Source organism: Aulostomus chinensis, chromosome 15 (assembly GCF_037954235.1).
Source record: "Aulostomus chinensis isolate RoL2024-O1b breed Wild chromosome 15, RoL_Achi_v1.0, whole genome shotgun sequence".
Taxonomy (NCBI): domain Eukaryota; kingdom Metazoa; phylum Chordata; class Actinopteri; order Syngnathiformes; family Aulostomidae; genus Aulostomus; species Aulostomus chinensis.
This window is the reverse complement of record NC_141334.1, coordinates 25,879,189-25,903,071: the sequence shown is the minus strand read 5'-3', so window position 1 is coordinate 25,903,071 and position 23,883 is coordinate 25,879,189. Positions and strand designations below refer to the sequence as shown.

At 44.9% G+C, this 23,883-nt stretch overlaps 1 protein-coding gene across 2 annotated transcripts in view; it reads left to right on the top strand.

Annotated features, from left to right (window-relative positions):
* opcml (opioid binding protein/cell adhesion molecule-like) overlaps positions 1–23,883 on the top strand; it is a 400,369-nt gene that overhangs the window by 258,126 nt on the left and 118,360 nt on the right. For both annotated transcript variants that reach the window (XM_086179279.1, XM_086179277.1), the window contains one exon: positions 11,953–12,188. In XM_086179279.1, the coding sequence (XP_086035405.1) occupies positions 11,953–12,188 (236 nt within the window). The remainder of the gene's footprint in view (positions 1–11,952; positions 12,189–23,883) is intronic.

Here is a 23,883-nt window from a genome sequence, read left to right as displayed (position 1 = left end):
CTTTCTGGGTGAGTCTCCATGTTCTCCCTGTTCCTGCTGGGTTCTCTCTGGTACTCCAGCTTCCTCCACAGTCCAAAGACATCAAGAGGGACCAGGTTAATCCAGACTCTAAATGGACCGTAGGCGTGGCTTGGAGAGCCAATGGTTGTCTGTCTCTATGTGTTGGCCCTGCCATGGACTGGTGACCTGTCCAGGGAAAGGCTGCTGGGATAGGCAGCCTCATTTTTTCAAATGAGTGTGTATTTTTTTTTAATAATTATTTTTATTTTCTCCAGATTGTTGTCTCTTGCACCGTTAAGTGCAAAATGATTATTTAAAGATACAATTTATGCTTACAGAGCAAAATTTGTTTTTGAGCAACAGAGGAATTTGTATCCCTCAATTTAGGCTTCCTGATGGGAGGCAAAGCCTGATGGGTTTCTGTAATTCCTTGCTCCTGACATCTCCTGTATACCTCTTGAACCTATCAGTCACTCATGCATGGAAGCCCTGTCAGGTTAGACAAAGTGCACAATAGATATCAGCTGCCGGGAGTCACAAACAGCCAACAGGAAGCCTAAATTGAGGGATACAAATTCCTCTGTTGCTCAAAAACAAATTTTTGCCTAAAAATGTTTCCTGAATGAGGTCCAGTGTCTTCGACAAACTTTATAGCAGCATTGGGCTTAAACTGTAGTCATGTATTATTTTATGACTTCGTGGAATGCTGCTGAGAAAGCAACTGCATCTTGGGTAATATTCTAGTTGACGTTTTTGTGTCAGGCACCTGAAATATTAATGTGAAAGTGCTGTGCCTCATCTCAAATAAAAAGCAAGAATCTAGGTTTGAAAATAATAGAAAGCATGGGTTGTGAGCATGAGCAGAATGCTGACAGTCCTCATGTGATTGTCATTCTGGTGATTTCCTCATTTCAACAACTCACAGTCAATACTTCTGTTCTTGTGGCGAACACGTTCCCAAAGTTTGGCAGAGAAAGTCAAGGCGTTCAAAACATAACCACATGAGCTGAGTGTGTTTTCTGATATAAGGTGACATTTTTGGCTGTGACTGCTGCGCACTGTGTTCCATGTTGCTTTTGACAGCCGTGCCAAACTGATGAAGACGTATACTTTCGTTTGACTTCCGCAGCCCAGCGCTGCTACTCCACCTCATACAGCAGGCGCTCTGCTGAACGCTGCCCGCTGTATGAGGTGGAGCGCAAATACATCCGTCAGTGTGTGTGGACAGATGGCGACATCAGTCGATCAGGGGGGTTAGGTCCTGCTCAAGATATGCAATAAAAACACACACACACACAGGACAAATGGAACTAGCAGTGTAAGGATCTTTGTGTCAGCCGGCGTGCTGCTGTTGAAGCTTCCGTACATCTCTCTCAGATCATAGAAGTCACCCACAGTTTGTGAAATCCCCTGCAAAGGGAATTCAAAGTAAGAACACCAGCTTTTGAGGTAAAAATATTTCTGCAGAGTGAAATGTGGGAATTTGACATGCTGAAACAATGTGTTTATCCTGCAAGCAGACAGGGCAGCTCAGGAACACCCACCTTGCATTTCTGGGTGCAAACTTGACTTAGAAACTGGGAAAATATTTGATTTAGGAGTGAGCCTGCAAGCCTTCACTTGGGTAATTTGGTCTGTTTTAGTTGGAACTGAATGGATGGTACAAATGAGTAGTTTTGCCTTACTGTGCTGCCAAAAATGTATTGGCCAAATTAACATTTTGATGACTTGGCTGGATTAAATGATAAGTATCAAAAATGCTGTTAAGGTGTGTTCTGGCCATAAAGCAGATTTTTGGCTTGAATATCTTGTGTAAGTCGTGCCCAAACCCTTAAATAGCCTGAGAATACGTCCTCTTTTCCTCCAGAACGGCAGCTCTTCGTCACTCATCCTCATGTTGACGGATCTTTTTATTTCTTTCTTTTTGCTGTTTTGTCCTGTCATCAGTCAAAGCTGTAATAACCTTATTGCTGCTTTGTAGCCATGAAAGTTTCCGCCAGTAAATCAAACACTGTTCTGTCTGGGTCCATAACGTTATCCACGGCTCAACAAAATGTGCCTTCATCTCCAGGAAGCAACCGGATTTCATTTAGATTTTGCTGATTTAATTTTAGGGATTTGTACAAAATATGCTTTGTCAGATGTGTCCACAAGACAAGAAGTAAGACAAGAGGAGCTGGAATCAGACCAGCTTTGACTCAGCCTCAAATATATTTGTTGTGCAAGAGGAAACTGTGCGACTTTCAACAAATGTACCTTTTTGTACCATCTGTGCTGAGTCATCTGCATCACCATTTTGTCTTTACATGGACTTCATCTGTAATCACCTTGTGTAAAGGATTGCAGTGGCAGGAAATTAAACCTGCAAAACTCTAGCTGGCGATGGGGCTTGGCTCTTGCTGTGTTTGTGTCTCGTACTTCCAACAGTGATGCCACAGAACTATAGCTCTTCTCAGATTTGACAATCTAGGGTCGACAAATAATGATTACACCAAGTAATGTATCTCTAGTTGAAGAATTGTACTGTGACGCCACAGTCAGGGCTGCGTTGGTTCTAGAGGAATTATCAAAAGTTCTCCTGAGGAACCGTTAACTGTAAGACATCACCAAAAATCCCTGAGAACAACGAAAAAATGTGCTCCGAGGCCTCTCCCAGGGGTTGGTGTGCCGCTGGCCGAGGGCTGAACATAGTTGTAGCTACTTGAAGACGCCTGACTGATGGAGGGGAGGTCCAGGTTTTAGTGGGGTCGTTGTCAAAGTCATCAATCCCTCGATGGGTTTAGCTCCCAGCCGGAGTCGAGTGTTTGGAGTCGTACCAAGTGTGAACGACAGTCATGGGAGTATCTGGAGTCACACGGGCCAAACGTGACCAGTTACTTAATCCTGTGGGGAGGGACAGCATTCGTGGTGGGGGAGGTCTCAGCCCTGTACAAAGCCTCCTCCACTCCTCTTCCAAAGCTTCTGTCCAATAGTAACCTACATGGTGGTAGTCAGAGAAATGTCCCTTATGTGGGTAAACTGGCTGACCTGAGCAGAGACGAGAGAGGACTTTAAGATAAGTGAACAATCCATAAACAAACTGAGGGCCCAGCACAGCGGCGCCGGCTCCTCAGGTCAGCACTCAGCAGTTTACCTCCACCTGAAGGATAAAAGACCCTCATCGCTCAGGACAGGCAGGACAGATGGTCTGAGAGAGGAGTGAAGGTGACTATGTGGATAATTTGAACGATTTTGGCACGGAGTATAATTGAGAAAGCTTTCCTGACTGCCAGCTGAGTGTTAGAACAGGGCCGTTTCTGACAGCGCCTCCAACTGTTGGCCTCTCTCCAAGTACTAGATCTTAAAAGTGCAGCCAGTTTGGACGTTGTCTGCTGTCTTACATGGTTTGAGACCTAATGTGCCATTTTGTCTGTAATTTGTCTTCGTTTGGGAGAAAACTCTTGTCAAAATTATGGATTAAACACCCCCTATGAAGAAGAGCTAAGTGCAGCGCACTGTGCTGTATTACTGCAGCAACACATATTTAAGTGTCGTACTCCAACGATCACGCTTCCCAGTCAGCCTGCTTCTGCAGTGCTGCTACTGCAGTTGAACATCCATGTTGGTCCTGTACAGTCTGGGAGTTTTCCTCTGAAGTCCAGAGATGTCAGAGTTTTTCTTCCACCACAACGGACTGAAGTTCAGGGCTAAATGTGAAATACAACAGAAACATTTCGCAAATATCCACATGCCGTCTTACTACGCGTCACAGCATCTACAGAATATAATGTGTGCAAAACATTTGCTGGGAACTATATTTGTCTACCAATTGTTCCTTTAACCTGTACAGAACAAAGCAGGTAACAGAACCATCCTCTTTGGATGTTGTTTCATTATTTGCGGCCACAAACAAGCTACGCGGATGGGCTTGACTAAACAAATCACGTTTGAGCGGAGCGCCGTCGCTCTGGGTAAATGCTATTTCAAAGAAATCCCACTTTAATGGCTGCAGACACACTGGAAGGTCAGCGGACTGCATCACAGGAGCAGCTCAGGAATCACAGTTTTTCACAGGGAAAAGAAAGCTGCTTTTTTTTTTTGTAGCAGCTGCTGACAAGATGCCCTTGCACTTAACCCCCGTAGCTCCACAGGAGTGACTCGCTAGCTAGCAGAGAAGGACTGAAGCGAACAGCTCTCAGCGTGAGCTTGTGCACCTTACCCATGCAGAGAGAGGTTGAATGCAACAAAAGCTTCCGTTGCCATGTTCACCAGGCAACTACGGGGGAGGACTTCTGTGAGAGAGTGAGGTGTCCTCTTGGTGCACCTTCACCTTTCGCCTTTCCTCCTTCAAAGGGACTTGGCGTGCTTTCAGCCAAATGCTATTCTACCACCTCTGCATTTGCCAGGGGAATCGCATTAGAGGGAGGTTACATTCTATATTTACATTTTTTGACCCAGGATATTTATATATGAAGGAAACACTTAGGTGAGTGCTTTTTTGGCTGAAGAATGTGCAGCTTGTTGTGCCAGCTGTGGTATTAGCTTCATGTTTTGATCTGTTTCTTGCCAGGATAGCGGAGCTTTTCACTCCACAAAGGAAGCCTCGAGTGAATAAGTGGGTCATGTGTGGTTCTTCAAGGAAAAGTAGAAATAGATTTAATAATATAGCCATATACGTGTGCAAGGACATTTGGTTTTAACACTGTAGCTCTACAATATTGAAAAATGTAGCTTTTTGTAATTAAAATGATCAAGCTGCATCTTGAATGCAGTGTCCATCAGCAGCTATGTCATTCACAACTCCAAAGTCTGCTCAGACTTCTATCGTGCAGGACGAATCATTTCCCCCATAAATGTAGCTGTGTTTTTTTAACCATGCTGGTGACGTAAGGAGATGTTGCAAAATTTTCAGCCATACTTTCTTAATTTTAAGCCAAACCATGATCTTTTGGTAATTGTTGTGCCTGAACCTGACCAGAGAGGAAGCACAGTGCAAACCAATGACAGTAAATGTTCTCTTTCCTTCTCTCCTACTGCTCTGAGCTCATGACCCCCTCCAGAGGACAGAGTCACCAGTGCCGCCAAAACACAAACCTGCAAGATTAGTGGCTCATGAGACTCCAGTGAAGTGATCAAACTGTTCCAGGAAGTTTCTTTTCATGCGCCTCTATTCTCAATTCTCTTCTTCATGGGGCCAGGGGAGGGGGCAGCGTTTGTAAGTGCTCCGGTGACACGCCGTGTCACAGGAGGTAAGACGGTGGCGCTGTGGCAGCAGCATGACGCCTGTTTGACGTCATGATGACGCGTCTCCCTCCTACCATCACAGCCTCCAAACCCACAAGAGGTTCAACTACAACAACTTCATTTTCTTCTTCTTTGACTGCTTCTTTGGAGCTTCGCTGTTTACACCATTCAACTTCAGTGTGAGTTGAATGAAACATTTCTCCAATCACGCAAGCTAATGCCCGGCTTAATTTGATGGATTCACATTATGTCTTTTTGCCCTCCTCCTATCACCCACAAGCTCCTTTTCGCTGTCTTTACTGTCAGTCGGGTGTCTGATTGCAAGTCTTCTAACGTATGCAGGCGCATTAGTCCAAATTCCTCTCATACATCCATTTCACTGCACGCAGCAGCAGATACAGAGCGCCTGCATTACACTCCAGTCAGGCTAATCTGAAATGTCTTGTTTTGCTCACTTTGCTCTGAGGTGTGTGTGTGTGTGTGTTTGTGTGTGTGTTTGTGTGTGTGAGGACTATGGGCCAGCAAACACTGCTCCCTGGTCGATGCCCCATATGGACTGTGTGTGCGATAACTTGTGCTGAGAGCAGCAGATGATCAGTCAGGCGCTGACGCTTTTCTCACTGAATTCATCTCCTCACATCTGTGAGTTTGCATGAACTTGGAAGATGTTCCACATTCATCCACAATTCTTGTTGTACACTGTTGAGATTAAAGGATCAAATCACTCAAGAGTTCTTTTGTTCTCTTTTGTAAAGTAGCACCAGCCCATTCATACGGTGACTGGGAAAGCTCACTGCAATGCAAACACAAAAAAAAGATGTGATGCAAAAATTGAAAAAAATAAAAAGCTGTGACAGAAACAAATGAGGCACAGGGGAAATAAGCAGACCTGACACAAATAAACAAAGTCACAATGGAATTGAGCTGTCAAAGTCCGAGTTACTGGGGACTATTATTCCTGACGGACAGGTGGAAAGAAGACAGAGACACAAGACAGGTTTTAGAAACGTATATGAAATTGTTTGGATTTTATGTAAAACATATGCATTTATATTGTACCTCAAAACATATATCTTGATTCTAAAGGGGCGACGACCAACAGGGGACCTAATAAGTATTAACATTAAGCCAGTTATTTAGGAATTTATTTTATTTTAATATATTTAATAATTATTGCCCCACTATCAAATAGATCATTGTGTTTCAAAGCACTTTAAAACTAACAATTTCTTTTTAAAGATGTCTGGGTAAAATAAAGCAAACCTCTGCTCTCCCCTCTCTACATGAAATAGTTTGGTCCGACCTGGCCAGGCAGCACACCAGCTCAGGTGTGCCAGTTATATCCAGCCCATCGTGTCCCTGCTGCTGCCATCCAAGGAAAAATCTGTCCATTGTGAATGCAAATTAAGCAAGAAACACAGGAGAGAGTGTTGACTGGGTGGCAGTCTGTCACCCAGGCTGTTATTTTCAAAGGTTGGTCCATGAGTGTGCAGGGGACAGCTGAGCCAGCTAGCATGCTAACAGTTATCTTTATAGTATATATTTACCATCTGAAGTCAGACCCTCTTTAAAGTGATAGTAATGCAGACATCCATCCATACATCCATCCATCCATCCCTCCATCCCTCCATGTTCCCCCTCTCCTCCTGTTGAGGGTGGTGGGGGTGGAGCCTATCCCAGCAGCCTTCCCCCTGGACGGGTCACCAGTCCATGGCAGGGCCAACACATAGAGACAGACAACCATTGGCTCTCCCAGCCACGCCTACGGTCAATTTAGAGTCTGGATTAACCTGGTCCCTCTTGATGTCTTTGGACTGTGGAGGAAGCTGGAGTACCAGAGAGAACCCAGCAGGAACAGGGAGAACATGCAGACTCACCCAGAAAGACCCCGTGCTGCAGCCGGGGCTCCACCCACAACCTTCTTGCTGGGGGGCCACAGTGAGGACCACTGCACAACTGTGTGCGGCTCAAAAAGTGAATTTCCTTTAGTAAAACAGTTATTTAAAACATCAACATGTCTTGGCTCAGGTGTGTCAGATGTATCAGGTGTATCTGTGTGTATCACTGGCCAGGAGCTCAGGAGCCACACGTGCTGATCTGAGACATGTGAGGCTTTTCTTCAGTGTCATCTCAAGTGCTGTCGGACCAACAGAGGAGCAAGACCATGGTCAGTTGGTTCAGCAGCTCTACACCACACGCTAGGACCAGAGGAAGCCTCTGTTCTAATGGACAGCTAAGCTACTAAGCTAACAGTTGCCAAGAAAGAGTAGCAATCAAGTTAGCAATGTCTGCCTCTGACAGGTTCATGTTGTTAGGGTGTGACATCATTACCAAATGTATGCATGGTCATGGGGCTCCAACCACAACTTTCTTGCTGTGAAACAACAGCGCTGACCTCTGCACCACCCTCAGGCAGGCAGACATAAAACTAGCTGTTCCTGTTGAATCATTGCCCCTCCATGAGCTTGGTGGAGAGAGGCAGCCCCCCCCCCCCCCCCCCCAGCCTCATGAGCTGCAGGTGAGCAGAAATCTGTTAATGCCGCGACATTAGAGGAGGATGAGGCTGAATATTAGCGAATGAGGCTTTTATTTGACCCACTGCTTTTCACTGAGGGATGTGTGTTATACCGTCAACAAGTTTATAGAGTGTGTGAGCTTTGAATCAAATAGCAGCATCTCTGGTACTGTACTGTTTTCACTGTTCACTGTCCGCAAATGTGTCCAGCTAAGTACTGGGCTACAAGAGTTGCAGACCAGCAACGGTAGTAGAGCTTTGAGTGGAACAGCTGGGTTCCTGAGGTTGTTGGGGGACGGGGCCCCATATGGTATCTTTCCAAGGGGCCCAGAATCCCTGGCAGTGCCCCCGGTGCTGAGCTACCATCTGCCTGCTAGCTCTTACTATGCTATGGAAGACTCGGCAAGCCAGAATTCAATAAAGATCGGTAACATTTACTACACCAGGTACAGGAGGGAAGGAGCGGGTCCAACCTGACATACTGGAAATCAGGTCATGCAGAGTGAGAAACACAAAACAGCCCAATCAGCCAGACAGCAAATCCCCAGGTACTTGACAAAATTATTTCATTATTTTGTGCAATATTTTCAGACTCCAAAACATCTGCTTGCAGTTTTAACAAGAAACTATCCATCCTGAATATGCAGATGCTGCAGATCCAGCAGCGGGAAACCAGACTAAGACTGATGAAGTGATGCTGTCACACCAGAAAGGCAGGAAACAGAAAAAAGGAAGTGTAGCAAACAGGCACAAGAGGGAAGTGATGTACAAAATAAAACAGGAACTGACAAACCTTCTGATGAAAATGGCAGAATACGAGAAGAAGAGAGTCCTTGATCAAAGATAACATTAGATAATATCAAAGATGATAACAATGATGATACTGAGATGATATTAATTCATATCAACCTCAGTGTACAAACTAGGGATGCGGTGAAACAGTGAAAATCAAAGCTGCAAGCAGCGTTGAACGGGCCTTCGCACCCTAACGTGCGTCAGGGTGCGGCAAAGTCGAAGGGCGGCTTATGTCAGCGCGTCGATGTTTTCAGACCTGGGCTGAAAGCTCTGACTTCACCCCCCTACTCCCCCTTTTGCCCTGTCAGTTTGATGAGGATTTTAGAGCACTCTTCTTGTGAAATATCTTCGTAAATCCCATGACTTTGGCCAAATCTTACATTAGAATTCACATTGTAGTAGGAAAATTTGTCCTGAATCCAGTGATCCAGGTTGGAAAGTGGTCAGACTTGTGGTTCAGACGTCAAAACCCTCAGACACAAAGTCTCTGTCCAGAGATTTCCTCCTCATTGGTTTACATTTTAAGGGGCAATGGCACAGCAACTTTCAGGGCTCCAAACCGTTATTACAACGATTTTAACAGTTTTTGTTGAGCACAGTGTCATACGTCCTGTATTAAAGTTTGAAGGCGATACCATTAACACCCTCAGAGGGGATAGCGTTTGTTCGGGGTCCAAAATCGGCCCAAAGTCATGCTTTCATGTGCATATTGTGGACTTCCTGTTGGATTTAGGTCCGGGGTGTCAGTGTAGGATTTGTGATCTTGATGAGACCTTTCATCAAGTTTTAGTTCAATGTCGCTTCAACATTCCTACAGGCTGTGCCACCCCCTTTTAGATACCTAGGTGGCGCTGTGGAGCACATTTTGGCACTTTGGGGGTTACTTTTTACATTTTATCTAATTTTTTACCAGACCTGATGTGCGTGCCAAATTTGGTGGGTTTTTGAGCGTGTTTAGGGGGTCAAATTGAGGTCTAAAGTGGCAGAATAAGAAGAAAGAAAGAAAGAAGAAAGAAACAGAATAGATACAATAGAGTCTTTGCTCCTTCGGGGCTCAGGCCCTAATAAACACTGCAGATGGGCACAAAATAATTTAGCGTGAATGAACAATGTTCCCGTATGGCGCTTGTAACAGCTATAAATACTGCAGCAGGTAAAGACACGTGATCTCAGAGACAGACGAGGTACAAAAGTATTTGAACGTGTCTTAACTATTCAGAGTGGAGCCTCTCATCGCAGGTCAAAGACTCACTGACAGGGTTACCTCCTGGTGTTGAGACTGGTCCGTAAATAGTATAAATCAACTCAGTTTGCATCATCTCATTTTAGAGATGCACTCTTTGCAGTTGTGTGCGAGCGCATGTTTGATGGGAGATGAAGCACACATGTCAGGGTGCGCTGGCTCTTCCTCTGACACAGTGGCCTCTTGATCTCTGAGGATCAGGTGATGGTGTCAGTATCAGCGAGCGCGTTATCTGTGTCTACTGGATGGCTGGTACGCTGCGTGTCACATCCTGAATGTGTTCGTGTTTGGAAGCACTTGATTTCTGTGGTCTGCAGTCAGTGAATATCTCTGGTGAGAAGTATACAAAGGATGCATTTCATTCCCACCAGCGTCTGGTTGTCGTTTCAAATCGGTACACACCCTGGTTTGTCCATATCAGTTGAGAACACTGCATTCTTTTCTGACGCTTGTCTACTTCTAAAACTCCAGGCAATTCAAGCAAGCACAATGAAAATGTAATCAAAAGTCATTTTCACTTCTGTTGACTTGCTGTAAGTTTTAGTTTCTTAACCCTCTGAACCACCAGCAGTTGGGGTGGATTTTTTATTTTTTCTCCCATCAGTTGTACGCACTGTGGGCTCATTTTTCACAGTAATCTAAAGTCTTGCACCTCTATAGAAACAGTCCAATCATGGCTGGAAGTGTGTGTGTGTGTGTGTGTGTGTGTGTGTGTGTGTGTGTGTGTGTGTGTGTGTGTGGGGAGGGACTCAACGTGTCCTCTGAACTCTATAACACAGTTATAATGCCATAAATCATAACAAAGAAAAGAACAAAAGTAGCATTTCTCTGGTGATTTTTCTTACAGTACCTAAAAACTGTGTGTTCGATACTCAGTAGTGCCCAGAAGTGTTTAACAGAAATGCGTAGTGGCTCATAGGGATGCATTTTCATTGGACAACTGTGCACCGTCAGTGCCTGATTTCTTTAAGGACAGTTGAAAAGTTTGAATCAATCTTTTTCTTTTTTCCTTTTTGCAACTTCTGGCAACAATAAATGGTGACTTTTTTTTAATGTTTTTTTTCTTAGTTTTTTTTTTTTTTTTTTTTAATAGAAAAGATGTATTTCAAGCCTGTCAGAGTGTTTTGGGCCCTGAGGTTTGAATTGATGTGTCAAAAGGAATTCTAATGAAACATCACAATCACACCCTTCATTCTTACTTTTTTGTTCCTGACGGAAGTGCACCTTGTACATGATTCTCTCAAGGACAGTCAGAGGTTTAAATCCAGCTGCTTTGGGGTTTTTTTTCTTTTCAGCTTCTGTAAAGTAAAGAACAGTGTAATTCTAACAATTTTAAAAGAAAGACAAAAAATGTGGGTCTCAGAGGGCTGAGGTTGATAACTGTGTTTTATTAAAAGGAAGGCGTGGATCTTTGGGGAAATCTTGAGGGAGTTTCTGCTGTCTTGTTGGACAGCGGTGGGCTGGCTGCCATCACGGTGCACCGAATGGAGGACTGCTGCAGCTCCTAGTTACAGTGAGTTGCTGGCAGGGAAGCAAGAACAGGCCAGCACCTAATGGGTTCACAGCAGTTATGTGGTGTTCAGTGTGCTGCAGCGGTGCTCTTTCCTCAGTCGACTGTTTGTTTGGTGGCTTGTTCAACAAGAAGAGGACGAGACTGGTGCTGATGTTTGTGTGTTAGATAAGAAGGGAACGTTTGCAGGGAAGCTAATGTGGGAAGTTGCTCACAGTCTGTGGCTCTGCTGTTGCTCTGCAGCTTCAGTGTGACTGTCTGTGCTGCCTTTGATAGAACGCCACGCTGTTTCTTCATGCATGACTTGATTCGCTGTATTGAAATAAGCTCTCAATCTACATAGAAGGAGAACAGAACTGAATTTCATCAAATGAATGCAAAACAAGGGGGACAACTTCAAACCAAATAATTCTAAATGTAGATTCCTCGCTTTTGCTCTCCCATAGGAGGGCTGGTGATGGACGACAGATCAGATCGAAGAACTGGCTTCTTCACCCTTTGCTATACAGAGGCTCCCAGAGAGCAGTCTCCTCTCACAAATTGCTGGTTTCATTTTTGGAGACATTTCATAGAGATTAACAAAGCAGAAATACGCTGGATGCAAACAAACCCTCTTATGCTCTCTCTCCCCTCTCCCCCCTCTCCCTCTCACTCTATTCCCTCCAGATGCAATGTGGACAGCAAAGTATCGAGAGTGGCGTGGCTCAATCGCACCACCATTCTCTTTGCAGGAAGTGAGAAGTGGTCTCTTGACCCTCGCGTCATCCTGATGGAAAACACGGCCGTCACAGAGTACAGCATCAAGATCCAGAACGTGGACGTTCATGACGAGGGGCCCTACGTCTGCTCCATCCTCACAAACAAGAAACCCAAATCTACAAAGGTGCATCTCATCGTTCAAGGTAAAACCCACCGACTGCCCTGGCCTGGCCACTGCTCTCTGTTAGTTCCTCTACATCCATTAATTGTAAAGCAAAGTAAATTCAAGGTCTTCTGTTTCAGGATCGAATGGAATTCACCAATCATTAGAGCTGTGATGAAAGTGGCCTTCAGCGCTGAGACTTTTGATATCGTTTATGATGAAATCAATTTTAATCACGATTAGTTTCCACAAACAATTAGCACCAGCGCCCCGCGTTTGCATTTGAGGTCTGGATCGTGGAGCTGCACTAAATTGCCATGTAATTAGATTAAGTAGTTGTAATAGATACCTCATGCTGAATCACAAAGAGACTACATCACATTTAGCAAAAGACTACTGGCAAAGCCTGAATGGAGGCCATTTGCACCATTTGAGATTTCAGCAACAGTGGAGAGAAAACAAGAGAACGGTTCTTTGCTTCTGTGAGAATAAATTCTAGAACTTCTTTGGAAAGACACTGCAACTATTACAGGAAATCTTCCTTAAAAAAACTGGTTCACTTTCATAAAATTATAATTAACATTGAGTATTTTTCACAATGTATAATTCACGATGCTATCTCATTAAGTCTTAATTGATGCTGAGAAGCATCAGCCAGGGTTTTAATCAAACAATAGGCAAGCATATTCTCCCACAGACAAGGAAGCACATCTCCAATTATACTTTCCCATGGATCATATCTGTCCTTTCCTCTGACCTCGAGTAACCCAGCCATCTGGATGTTGCAGAGCTCTTACTTGAAACTAAAAACAGCCACCAGATCCGCACAAGGGCCAGTGCTGAGCTTTGATACGCCAACACAACACTGGTGTTGTTCTGCTTGAACAGGTTTGCATGTCACAGCAACAGTGTGTGTGTGTGTGTGTGTGTGTGTCAGTGACGGGAGAGTGAGCCAACAACCTCGACTCACCAGTTCCAAGTCTGTGCTGTGTCAGTCAGTACAATGACACACTAAACTACTTTTCAGATGTTTAGTTGCAGCTTTAATCAGAGAAACATCGATACGTTTGCTACATTAAGGACAACAGTAACCGTCTGCTGGAGCCCTCACGAGAGCTCCATATCTCCATCCACTCCATCAGTCCGCCTACAACATGAAGACTTTTAAAAAACCTGCAAACCTGGATAATCTGGTTGGGAATCACATGACCCAGCAGGCTGGTAGGAGCCGCTCAGAGATCCAGCTGAGACTGACTGTGACAGTGATGATGTGTTGGGGCGTGTGAGGACTGTGACTGAGACGCTGCGTGCAGGCGGCGGTGATGTGCACATCCTTGAATATGAATATGAATAGTTACTTCTTCCCATGGCGCACATGATTACGTATGGGCTCTGATCATGGAAATAGATTATTATTATCATAAACCTGGGTGTTTATGAGACGAGAGAATGATACTTCACTCTGTAACATTTGACTATGTTCCATTCATACTTTTATTCTTAGATTTTTTTTTATTTGATCTGTTCACTTCTACACACCAGCTCCGCCAGCTGGCAGCTTGTCATATGTCATGTGTCAGGTGACGGCACCGATCACTGTGCTGTGGTGTGGAGGAGGAGACTGAGGTGCCGACGCGTCTCCGTGGCTGCAAGTTCTGAAGACAACAATCAGGGTGGCTGGTTTGACACATGCCCAATGTGTTTCAGCCATGAGGGAGATAAACATACTGCTTGCTATGTTTTTACCATGATTTACCAATCATATGTAGACACTTAGTCACATGACAACACAGCCACTGCAGCAGCAGGTGGGTTTACGGCGTGTACCTAAAGCACGTGTTTCATCATGTTGCTGTCAGGTTGGCAGTAAAGTACAGAGGATCACTAGGATTATTTCTCTGGACACTGTGGATATTTATACCAAATTTCGTGACAAGTCATCAGCAAGTTGTTGAGATAGCTGGTGGATCGACCGGCTGACCGTCCTCACCATCCCTGGAGCCACTCAGCCAAAAATAGAAATAGAAATAAGGTATTGCTCAGGTATTGCTAATACCAATGAGAAGCTGTAAAATCAATTTCTCTGCTCTCTCATGTTTTGGATTAAAATCTTCTGCTGGTGGAGTTTGAGATTGACTGTCCTCAGGCAGGAAAATATTGACGCTTTCATTGGAAGAGTGAAGTGAAGATGTCGCAGATCTGCTCATGAATACTTGCTTTTATGACATCACGTGGTAGAGAACGACAGGAAGGTGAAGTGAGAGGAAGAATTAGGATTTACTGCCAGTTGTGCTGGACTCTGTCTGGCGTCTGTGAAATATATAAAGGTTTGCAAAGTTTTAGTCGTGATGCAGACTTTGTCATTTTTATGTTGGGAGTTGTGTATTTTGTTAGAGGGGCTGAAAGGCAGTAGCATGGCACTCGATGAGGTCTAACACTCAGTATCTTTCCATGGTGGAAAAAGTTGGTGGGAATTGAATTCGTGCATGTATACGCTTCAGCCAGCCTCCAATCAGCTTGACATTCTGCAGGACCTGCCAGCAGCCAAGGAGACACTAACTGGGTTGATGCCTGATGCCAAATGTGACGCGGAAGAGAGTAGGATTGCAACCAGCTGAAAGGGGACAAATCGCCACCATACATACTTCCCTCCTTGCTTAGGTATACCTGGATAATGAGAGTAATGGAGCTGCATGTGTGTGTGTGTAAACCTACTGAGTGGTGTAATGCTGCTGGAGCCTGGTTACACACAAAAGTACCCAACTAACTGGATGCAGTGAACACAGTTGTTTTCCGTGTGTTAAACTTGGTAAGAGTTGTTCCAGGCACATTCTGTGATATGGAGAAGATTTAGGTTACACTGAAACACTGTAGAGCTGCAAATGAATGCAGTATTCACTGTCCCCTTTATGGCAGAGGAAGATCAGGAGGGTCTCGGGAGAGTCAGAGACTAGTGCTGTTCTTCCCCACAGGCACTCTACTCTCTCACACCTCAGAAATGGAGATTGGTGTTGAACCTGTACACAGAGAAGGACTCTGGAGGCTAACATCAATCAACCTGGTGACCTTGTCAGCTGATACCCTCAGGAATATAGGGCACAGTGACTGCACTCAGGCAGTGGACCGATTGTAGTTGAGCCACACGGCAAGACAGAAAATATCGGAGAACTCTTTGTCATGCACAGTACATGCATCCCAAGGAACAGACCAGACGGACGAGGGGTGACAGAGTCAACATAAATGCGTAGATGCACGGTTGTCCCAACGTGAAGCCTTTCAATCATTTTAACAATTAAAGAGCCACGATGTTTCTCTCTTATTCACTGCTGCTGTAACACAGTGGCAGCAGCTGAAGCCTTGGTTCTGCCACATCCTGGGCACAAATTTCCAATTATAGGAGCTGCAATGGAAAGTTTTGATGTGAGAAATGACAAAATCTTCCTGTAACAAATTTGTGAATTCATAAGCAATACAAGGCCTCCCTCTGTGCTGGTCTGCAGTGTTCTAATACCTGCCAGCACTGCTCTGCTGCATCAACCCACTGTGCTTCCAGTCTAACTGCTGCCTTTGCAGGCTTTTGAATGCGCACAATAAGGAGTATTCATTTTGGTTGCAGTACTACTGCATGAAAATATACATGAACCAGCTGATATTGCTGTGAGGGATCAGCATAACGCCACTGCAATGGTTTTGCCTCATTGTGAGTCGTTGGTTTGATCACTTTGCCGCTGCTCCCCTGGTGGCCCCGTGTGAGCGCTGGGTTATGGGGGAACTCAGGACACTACTGTCCTGTGACTGACTTGTAGGACACAGTGCAGCATATTACACACTTTAGTTTAGAGCTGCTACTGGAGTTGCGCTGATACAGATATTGAGGGGAAAATATCGTCAGACTGATATATCAGTTGGTATTCTTTAAATGACACTTGGGTACGGCCGATGCCATCAACCATCGTTGATGCATGGCTGAATATCATCCGCTGGCTTTGGTTTATTGTTTAAATCATAAATGAGGGAGCACAGAGTTTGTGCACTTCCCTGCTTCACAAACTCTGCAGGCATGTGATTGACTGCCATGCCAAGCTGCTGGAACCAAGTTCTACGGTGACTCACTGTGGGGAAATGAACATTTACAATCGAAGCAATTGACGGAGTTGACATGGCAACAATTCAGCCAAACCTCCTCCCGGTGGCTTGTGACATCTGTGTCATTGTGACGTGACAAATCTGGGGGATTGCAGACCTTCAATGACCCATCATAAGGAACACCTGTGTTATGATCATGGCTTTTAATTGGCATTTTGATACCCTGGACCTGAGTGCTGATGAGCAAGGTGAGGAAGACACTCTCACTCAGTGATAGAAACACGCATGAGCGTTAAATGGGGGCATCAGCTGTTTCCAGCACACAGAGCAAACCTTCGATTTCCTCTCTTACTCTCACACGTTGAAAATGGCCGTTAACATTAAAGCTTATATCAGTTCAGTGTTTCAGGAGACAGCTCATGTTTATTCTGTGTGAAATGTGACTTCTGGGGCTGTGAACCTTAACACACATGAGCGATCTGGGTACCTTAATGCATTGTTCTATCGCTTTAATGCATATTTATGTGTCCACATGTATGTGGTACTGGTTCTTCCATTGCTCCCTAGTAATTACACAGGAAACACACATGACTTAAAAAACTTGATCCATTAAGACAAATGTCTGAATGTCAGTCGATGAAATCAATAAATGTCACTTCCTCCTTTGACCGCAGATATTTCTCTAAAAGCATGAGGATAGCCCAGCAGAGCATCCCAGGTCCTCACAGTAGCTCCATGAAAGGAGGTGTGATTGAGCTCCAGCCAAGTGCTGGAGAACAGTCATGCATGCGTGTCTCTAGTCCAGCCCCACACAGTACAACTGCATGCCAGTACTTGATTAGAGTTTTGATCAGGCTAAAATAAATGAGACCCCTGAGTGAGGTTCAGTCGGAGTTTGAATGGAGCCGGAGCAGCTTTAGGTCTGAGCCAGAGTCCAACTTAAACCATTAAGCAGAAGTGGAAGTAAACCAGTGTCTGCACTTAGCATAATGAAAATGAAGACATCCATAACAAATCGTGAGATGAAACTAAAACTAGTTCAAACTGGGAATGCCCCCCACAGTTTGAGCAGAGCACGAGGATGTCTGTACCTCAGTGGCTGGTGTTGGAACATGGGGGCCATCTTGTTTGTATACACCCTGAGCCTCATCACACTGTAAGGGGGGAGGTACAGGGCTGTCATCTTCCCAGCAGCCTCTCTCAGATTATGTCTGGCTTCACCTGATACTCCTTTTATGTTAGTTTCCTCTCCACAGTCTCCCTCCTCCTCCTCCCCCACTCTCAGGTGCTCCATCCTCACGGACCCAACGTTACTCACGGAAGTTAAAGCTAAGCTAGCCCCATTTTTGTTACACTACATTCCAAAGACCAGGTGGAAAAGTTACGAGTCTCTCTTGAGGAACAATAACGAGTAGTCAGTACAACACTCTGATGTCAGGCGGACATCAGCATCACGCCTCAAGACGACTGGGAAGCTATATTCCCTTCACAGGACAAACAAATACACGTCGCAGTAAAGAGCACAGTACTGTAATACTTGTCCTCCAACTGCAATACCAGAGCTTCATCCCTTCAGACAATTTCAGAAAAACAGATATTCTGAGATACAGAGCATCCAGACAATGATATACATTTTGGGTCGTACAGCCCAGCCCTATTCCCCAGACACCTCATGTTGGTTTATTCTGTAATGTGACATCCGTCTGTAAGGTCCCAGCTGGAGGTTGATCCCGGTTTGTACCTGCAAGGAACACCACTGCAGAAATAAACCTTGTAGTGTAACAATCATCACTGGAAATCCCTCCAGATGAAAGCACTACAAGTAAACATCTTTAGCCAGCAGACAAACACATTTCTGTCAGGCTTTTTATTTTTGCCCCCCTGCCTTTTTGCTCCTCAGCTGCCCTGTAATAACTGAACTTGTCCCTTCCTTGGCTGCATGCTGGTGCTGACTCTCAGCACAGCGAGCACACAGCATTCCCTGCATGAAGCCGGCTCTGGAGCGCTGTCTCATCCATCGCACTCCAATGTTTTTTTATGGCAAAAGAAAGGGCAGGCCACTGGAGGACTTTCCGGGGGTTTGCCTTTAGTTATAGAATCATCACTACATTGTATTGCTTTTATGAAACCGCTCAATACTCTTCGAGATGGCTTTTCATCCAGCACTCTGGTGCTAAGTGAACTTAGCAGAGATTCTATTGTGGCTAAGCTGCTTGCTGTCTTACATCAGAGCAGGAAAGTGTCACGTTCATGTGGACGTAAAGGTAACGTAGCATGGAAATGATTACTTTGGAGACTAAAGTTTATGAAAGTTATTTGCCTTTTACATGTTCTCATACCGGAAAAGACAGCATCACTCTGAAAAGGCAAGGCAAGGCAAGGCAAGGCAATTTTATTTTTATAGCCCGTTTTCACCAACAGTTTGTCTCAAAGGGCTTCATGGCATCATAACAACATCCTCTGCCCTCAGACCCTCACATCGACTGAGGAAAAACTCCATAGAAAACCTTTAACAGGGAAAAATCTGAGAAACCTCAGGGTGAGCAACAGAGGAGGGATCCCTCACCCAGGAGGGACAGACGAGCAGTAGATGTTGTTACAGACAAGAAAACAGTTTACAATGCAGAATGTGGGAAACATGGAAATGTTAATAACAGTTGAAGAAGGAAGCATCTGGAAGGGGGGGCAGGGAGAGCAAGCCAGCTTGATGGGGGACTGGATGGCAGACTGGTTCATGGAAGGGGAGCGCAGGCCGGTGTAACAGTAGGGAATGGGGGGGGGGGGCGATGCAGGCGGCGGTTGGGGCTCTGGTGGATCTGTGGAAACACAGAGAGACTGCGAGACACCAAGGCCAAACTGCAAAGTGCAACAAGTAGTGGTAATGACAGTTCCAAAAATGTGCAGGGAGGAGAGGAGGAGAGAGGAGGGAGAGGAGAGGAGAGGAGGGAAGGGCTCCATGTAACCTGATGTGTCCCCCAGCAGTCTAAGCCTGTAGCAGCATAGCTATCAATGGTTCAGACCTACCTGAACCAGTCCTAACTGAAGGCTCTGTCATAGAGGAAGGTCTTAAGCCTGGACTTAAACGTAGTTAAAGTGTCTGCCTCTCTGACCCATGGAGAGATGCTGGTTCCACAGTAGAGGAACCGGTACCTGAAGGCTCTACCTCCCAGTCTGTTTTTAGAGGTACTGGGAGTCACTAACAGACCTGCATTCTGGGAGCGGAGTGCTCTGGTGGGACAGTAGGGACTAATGAGTTCTTTCAAATAGGATGGAGCTTCATCATTGAGAGCCTGATGAGTCAGCAGAAGGATTTTGAAGTGGATTCTAGATCCTACAGGAAGGAGAGAAGCTAAAGTGGATAGATGTGTTCTCTCTTCTAACTCCTGTCAGAACCCTGGCTGCAGCGTTCTGGACCAGCTGGAGACTCTTTAGGGAGTATTTAGGACATCCTGACAGGAGAGAGTTGCAGTGGTCCAGCCTAGAAGTGATAAATGCATGCACCAGTTTTTCAGCATCACTCTGGGAAAGGATATTCCTAATCTTAGCGATACTTCGCAGATGGAAGAAGGCGGTCCTAGTCACATGGTTTATGTGACTTTAAGTGACATCACAGCTCTGGTTTTGCTTCATTTACTAATGTATTTCGTACTGGAGGACTTGTGGCTTTCACAGCAGTTTCCTGACCACTGTGGCGACTCCTCCAGGCACACATGCTTCAAATATGTCAAGGATTCCAAAGTCTCAGTATATTCAGCCCTAAGGCAGTGGAGGGGATATGCCTTCTGCATCGCCAATCAATCATTTGATGCAGGAGGTGCCACTCAGATACCCAGACAACTTCAGCCAGGATACAATGTGTTTTAGTTTAGTTGTTGTTGTTGTTGAATATATTTAAGCTGTTTAAGCACTGCCTGAGGAAATTAAACAGCCTCATGAAGGCTCCCTCCATCACATTTATGTCATTTATGATACATATGTGTTGACAATGATTTTTTTTTTTATTGTTATGTGAGATTGTCTTCTAAGTGTGGGTTGTGCAATGAATGATTGGGCTGATTTGGGGGTGATTAGAGATACCATTGATCAAGCCAGTCCTTCTTGTTTCACACTCCACGTCAATAGGGGGCAGCATGTTACCAAAGGATTGGGGTGTTCACCAGGTTGAAGGGCCTTTTCCTGACCCTCATTCACCTGACACGTCATGATGAAAATTTCCACACACCCACGATTGTATGATTTATTCACGTGAGTTTATGCATGCTTCAGACTGTAGTATGACAGCTGTTTGGAGGTGCGACCGACTGAGGGCTCTCTGTGGGGCTGAGGGTGCTGCTTCCAACAGGAGCAGTCAATGCCGTCTTTGCCTCCGCTCACAGTTATGGGAGGGGCTAACAGGAATATCATTTCATGGATAGTAACTCTTTACTAAGGACACAAACTCTATCTTTCTCTCTCTGATGCTATCGCTCTAATACAATACTTTTTTTCCTGACCCACCTGCCTTAACACGCTCTGGAAAGTCCACCTGAAATCGCCTTCTCAGTTACGGTGTGCAGACTCCGAGCGTCACCAATGTCCGCCACACCTCCCAAGAACCCCGGAGATGCTAACTTTCATGTTATGGGCTGAGGGTGAAACAGTCAGTTTATCTTCCAACACTCAACTAGGTTCTTACTACATCAACTTCTGGCAGCCTGGCTGTATTCTTGTGTGGAGGCAGACAAGTCAGTCAAAAAACACTCTTAATGAGAAAAGTCGCAAAACACAGTTGGGTTAAGAAGATCAGCTGTGGCGACTACACAGGAAATGTTCAGGCACGTCGTTGAATGGAGGTTGCTGGCCTGGGAGGGTCAGTACCTCCACTGGCAGTTGTTCTGGGACGCTTGTGAACAAGAGCCAATCCAACCTGAGGGCACAGAAAACAAGCCTGATCTAAGAGCCCGTGGGGCTCATGATGTATGCAAGAACGAAGAGGAACGTCTAACTCTGATGTGTTTATTTTTCTCATTTCACATTTTGTTGTAAGTGTGTTGAACTTTTCCCTCTATTTTTAACATGTTCAAAGGAGGCTGTAAAAGGTCTAATAACCAGAAAATTGGTGCCGGTGAATGACCCCTGCTCTGGAGAGACAGAGAGCTGCGGCAGCAATCTCCTACACCGTTCAGTTGATGCATCGTTTAGCAATTAGCCTCAGCTAACTTAGCTGAGCACAGTAGACGACCAACAGCAGCTCTAAAGCTAATGAAGTCAGTGTAGCCGGTGTCATCCCTCTGAAGCTAATGCTCAGATCCTCACTGACGGGTGTCATTAAGACGCCAACCCTTCACATATGTGCTACGATGGAACGTGGTGCCTTTGAGCTTGTTGGAAAAGTCATTATCAGGTGAAACTACTGTGATAACCCAATTTGGTCTGAGCAAGTGAGGTTTTAACATTGACTCGCTGTTAGGAACTGGATCATTAACTCGGCGGACATGGACTGTATTTGTTAGGCAAAATTATCAATATGGCTAATTTTGTCTTTCAAAGCTGTAATAGGGCACAATTAACTTTCTGTCCTTTGCTCACTTCAGAGAGCCTCTGTTTTAGTGGGACATAAGAGAACTGATTAGATTTGCAGGAATAATTATGGCGGATCACGGAGGTAATTACTCACAATCACACACTGATAAAATACTACCTTCGTTAAGGAGGTCACGTGATCCCCGACGTTTGTCTGTGTGTTTGTTCGCATGGTAACTCAGAAAATGGTTTGATGTTGATGATTAGCGGCAGGATGAGTTTGATCATCCTCTATCTGATTTTAAATTGATCCAGATCTGATGATGTCACATCCCTTTGGTGGAGGTTGGTGCTCTCCGCATTCCCTCGTTGATAGATGTGATGCAATATTGACGCTATATCAGCTTTTCACTTGCTGAGAGGATCAGTCAGGAGCGACTGGTAAAGAAGTCTCTGACTTTTGTTTCTGTAAAACAAAAAGTTTGATCTCCATCTGATCTCACCACCATTTCCGTCAGATGCCCCTACCCATGGGGGGCTGTAAGACTCCACTCAAAGCAGAGTCCGTGTCTATGATTAAAAAAACAACAAAACAAAACAAAAAACAGCACCTTCTTCTACATTTTCCTTTGGATGTGCTGTACTTTTTGAAGAGCACTAATGCAGCTGCCTCAGCACAGTCTCGGTGTAAGTGTGGAGCGCTCTGGGTCACATGGCTTCATCTGTACCTCATCAGAGTACTCGGGGACCTGGTGCATGGCCAGTGGCCTTGATTTGTGCCCAGAGATTATCTCACAGTTCCTGTAGGACCTGTAGGATGGCGGCTGTGCTGCATTCATCCTGGAAGTTGTTTGCGGTGCTGATTACATCAGGCAGCTTGATGCCGGGCCCCCAGAACCCCCAAGCAGTGGATTACATTTGTGTTTTGGTTGGGCTGGTGTGTGACTAGCATCACTTTGGGCCAAACTGGGAGCGCATGCATCCCGAATGCAGTGTTCACATGGAGTCAGACACACAGAAGATGCAAACTGCCAATCATCTGCCTGAGTGGGAGACGGACAGAAAAAGAGACGAGACCGCGGAGAACAGCAGCAACAAACCAGGAAGGTCTTAATGTCCTCGCTGCACCGTTGTGGGTTTTTAATACCATCCCCATTTTGTGAGGGACAGATGGATTAAAGGCATCAAAATAGACTTCAGTGCAGAAATTTGACCTTCATCAAGCCTCAAATGACTGAAGATGATGATGATGTTTCCTTCCACACCACTGAGATGACATCAGTGCAGAACTTTACTTTTTTGTTTTGTACAGTTTTGTACGTAACCAGTCCTTTCAGGGTTAAAACTCTCTGCAAAAATAAAAAAAGAGGCATTTTGCAAGAGCTGTAAATAATCCAAAAATTAATAAAAAGGTAGATAAGATATTTATTCAGACATGACTTTTTAATGTTCTTTATACATACAGGAATTGAGGAATCAGCTCCATGGAGTCGCTCAGCACTTCCGTTTTCTTCCAGGTCGTCTTCATGTTGAATGAATAAAATGGAAATTGAAAATGAGTGAACTGCATATGGAGTATTGTTTTTGCCATTATCCATCAGTCCACTGTCTAATGAGTGGAGCCTGGCTCCAGTGGCGTTGACCATTTCCTGGAGGCCCAGGATTGGCATCAACTGTACCTAAGTGACCTGAAGGCATGAAAGCCAACAGAAATTGAACAGGCACGTCAGGTGTTCGCAATGCCTCTCAGGTCCTTGGCTGCCTCGCTACTGACATCCATTTTCTCAGAATTAATAATGAAATGATGATGAAGGAGTCATTAATTATGCAAACACGATTGGGCTATGTGCAGCAATTACCTCTGATAGGACATGGAGTGTTAGTGCATGCTGGCAACGTGGAGCTGACATTCTACTTGGATGATTGCTTCAACTAAAATGGATTCAGCCTCTGAAGGAGAAATGAACCAGATATCAACTTTTGAACACCTGATTTGCAGTAAGACTTGTGAAAAATGTCCACTTGCATTCAAATTAGATAAGTGCATTCAGGGCTGACTCCACCTGAATTTATAACATACAACATATTGTATTTACTGTCATTTATTGTATTTCAAACAGCAGGCTGAATCCTCACCAACAGAACAC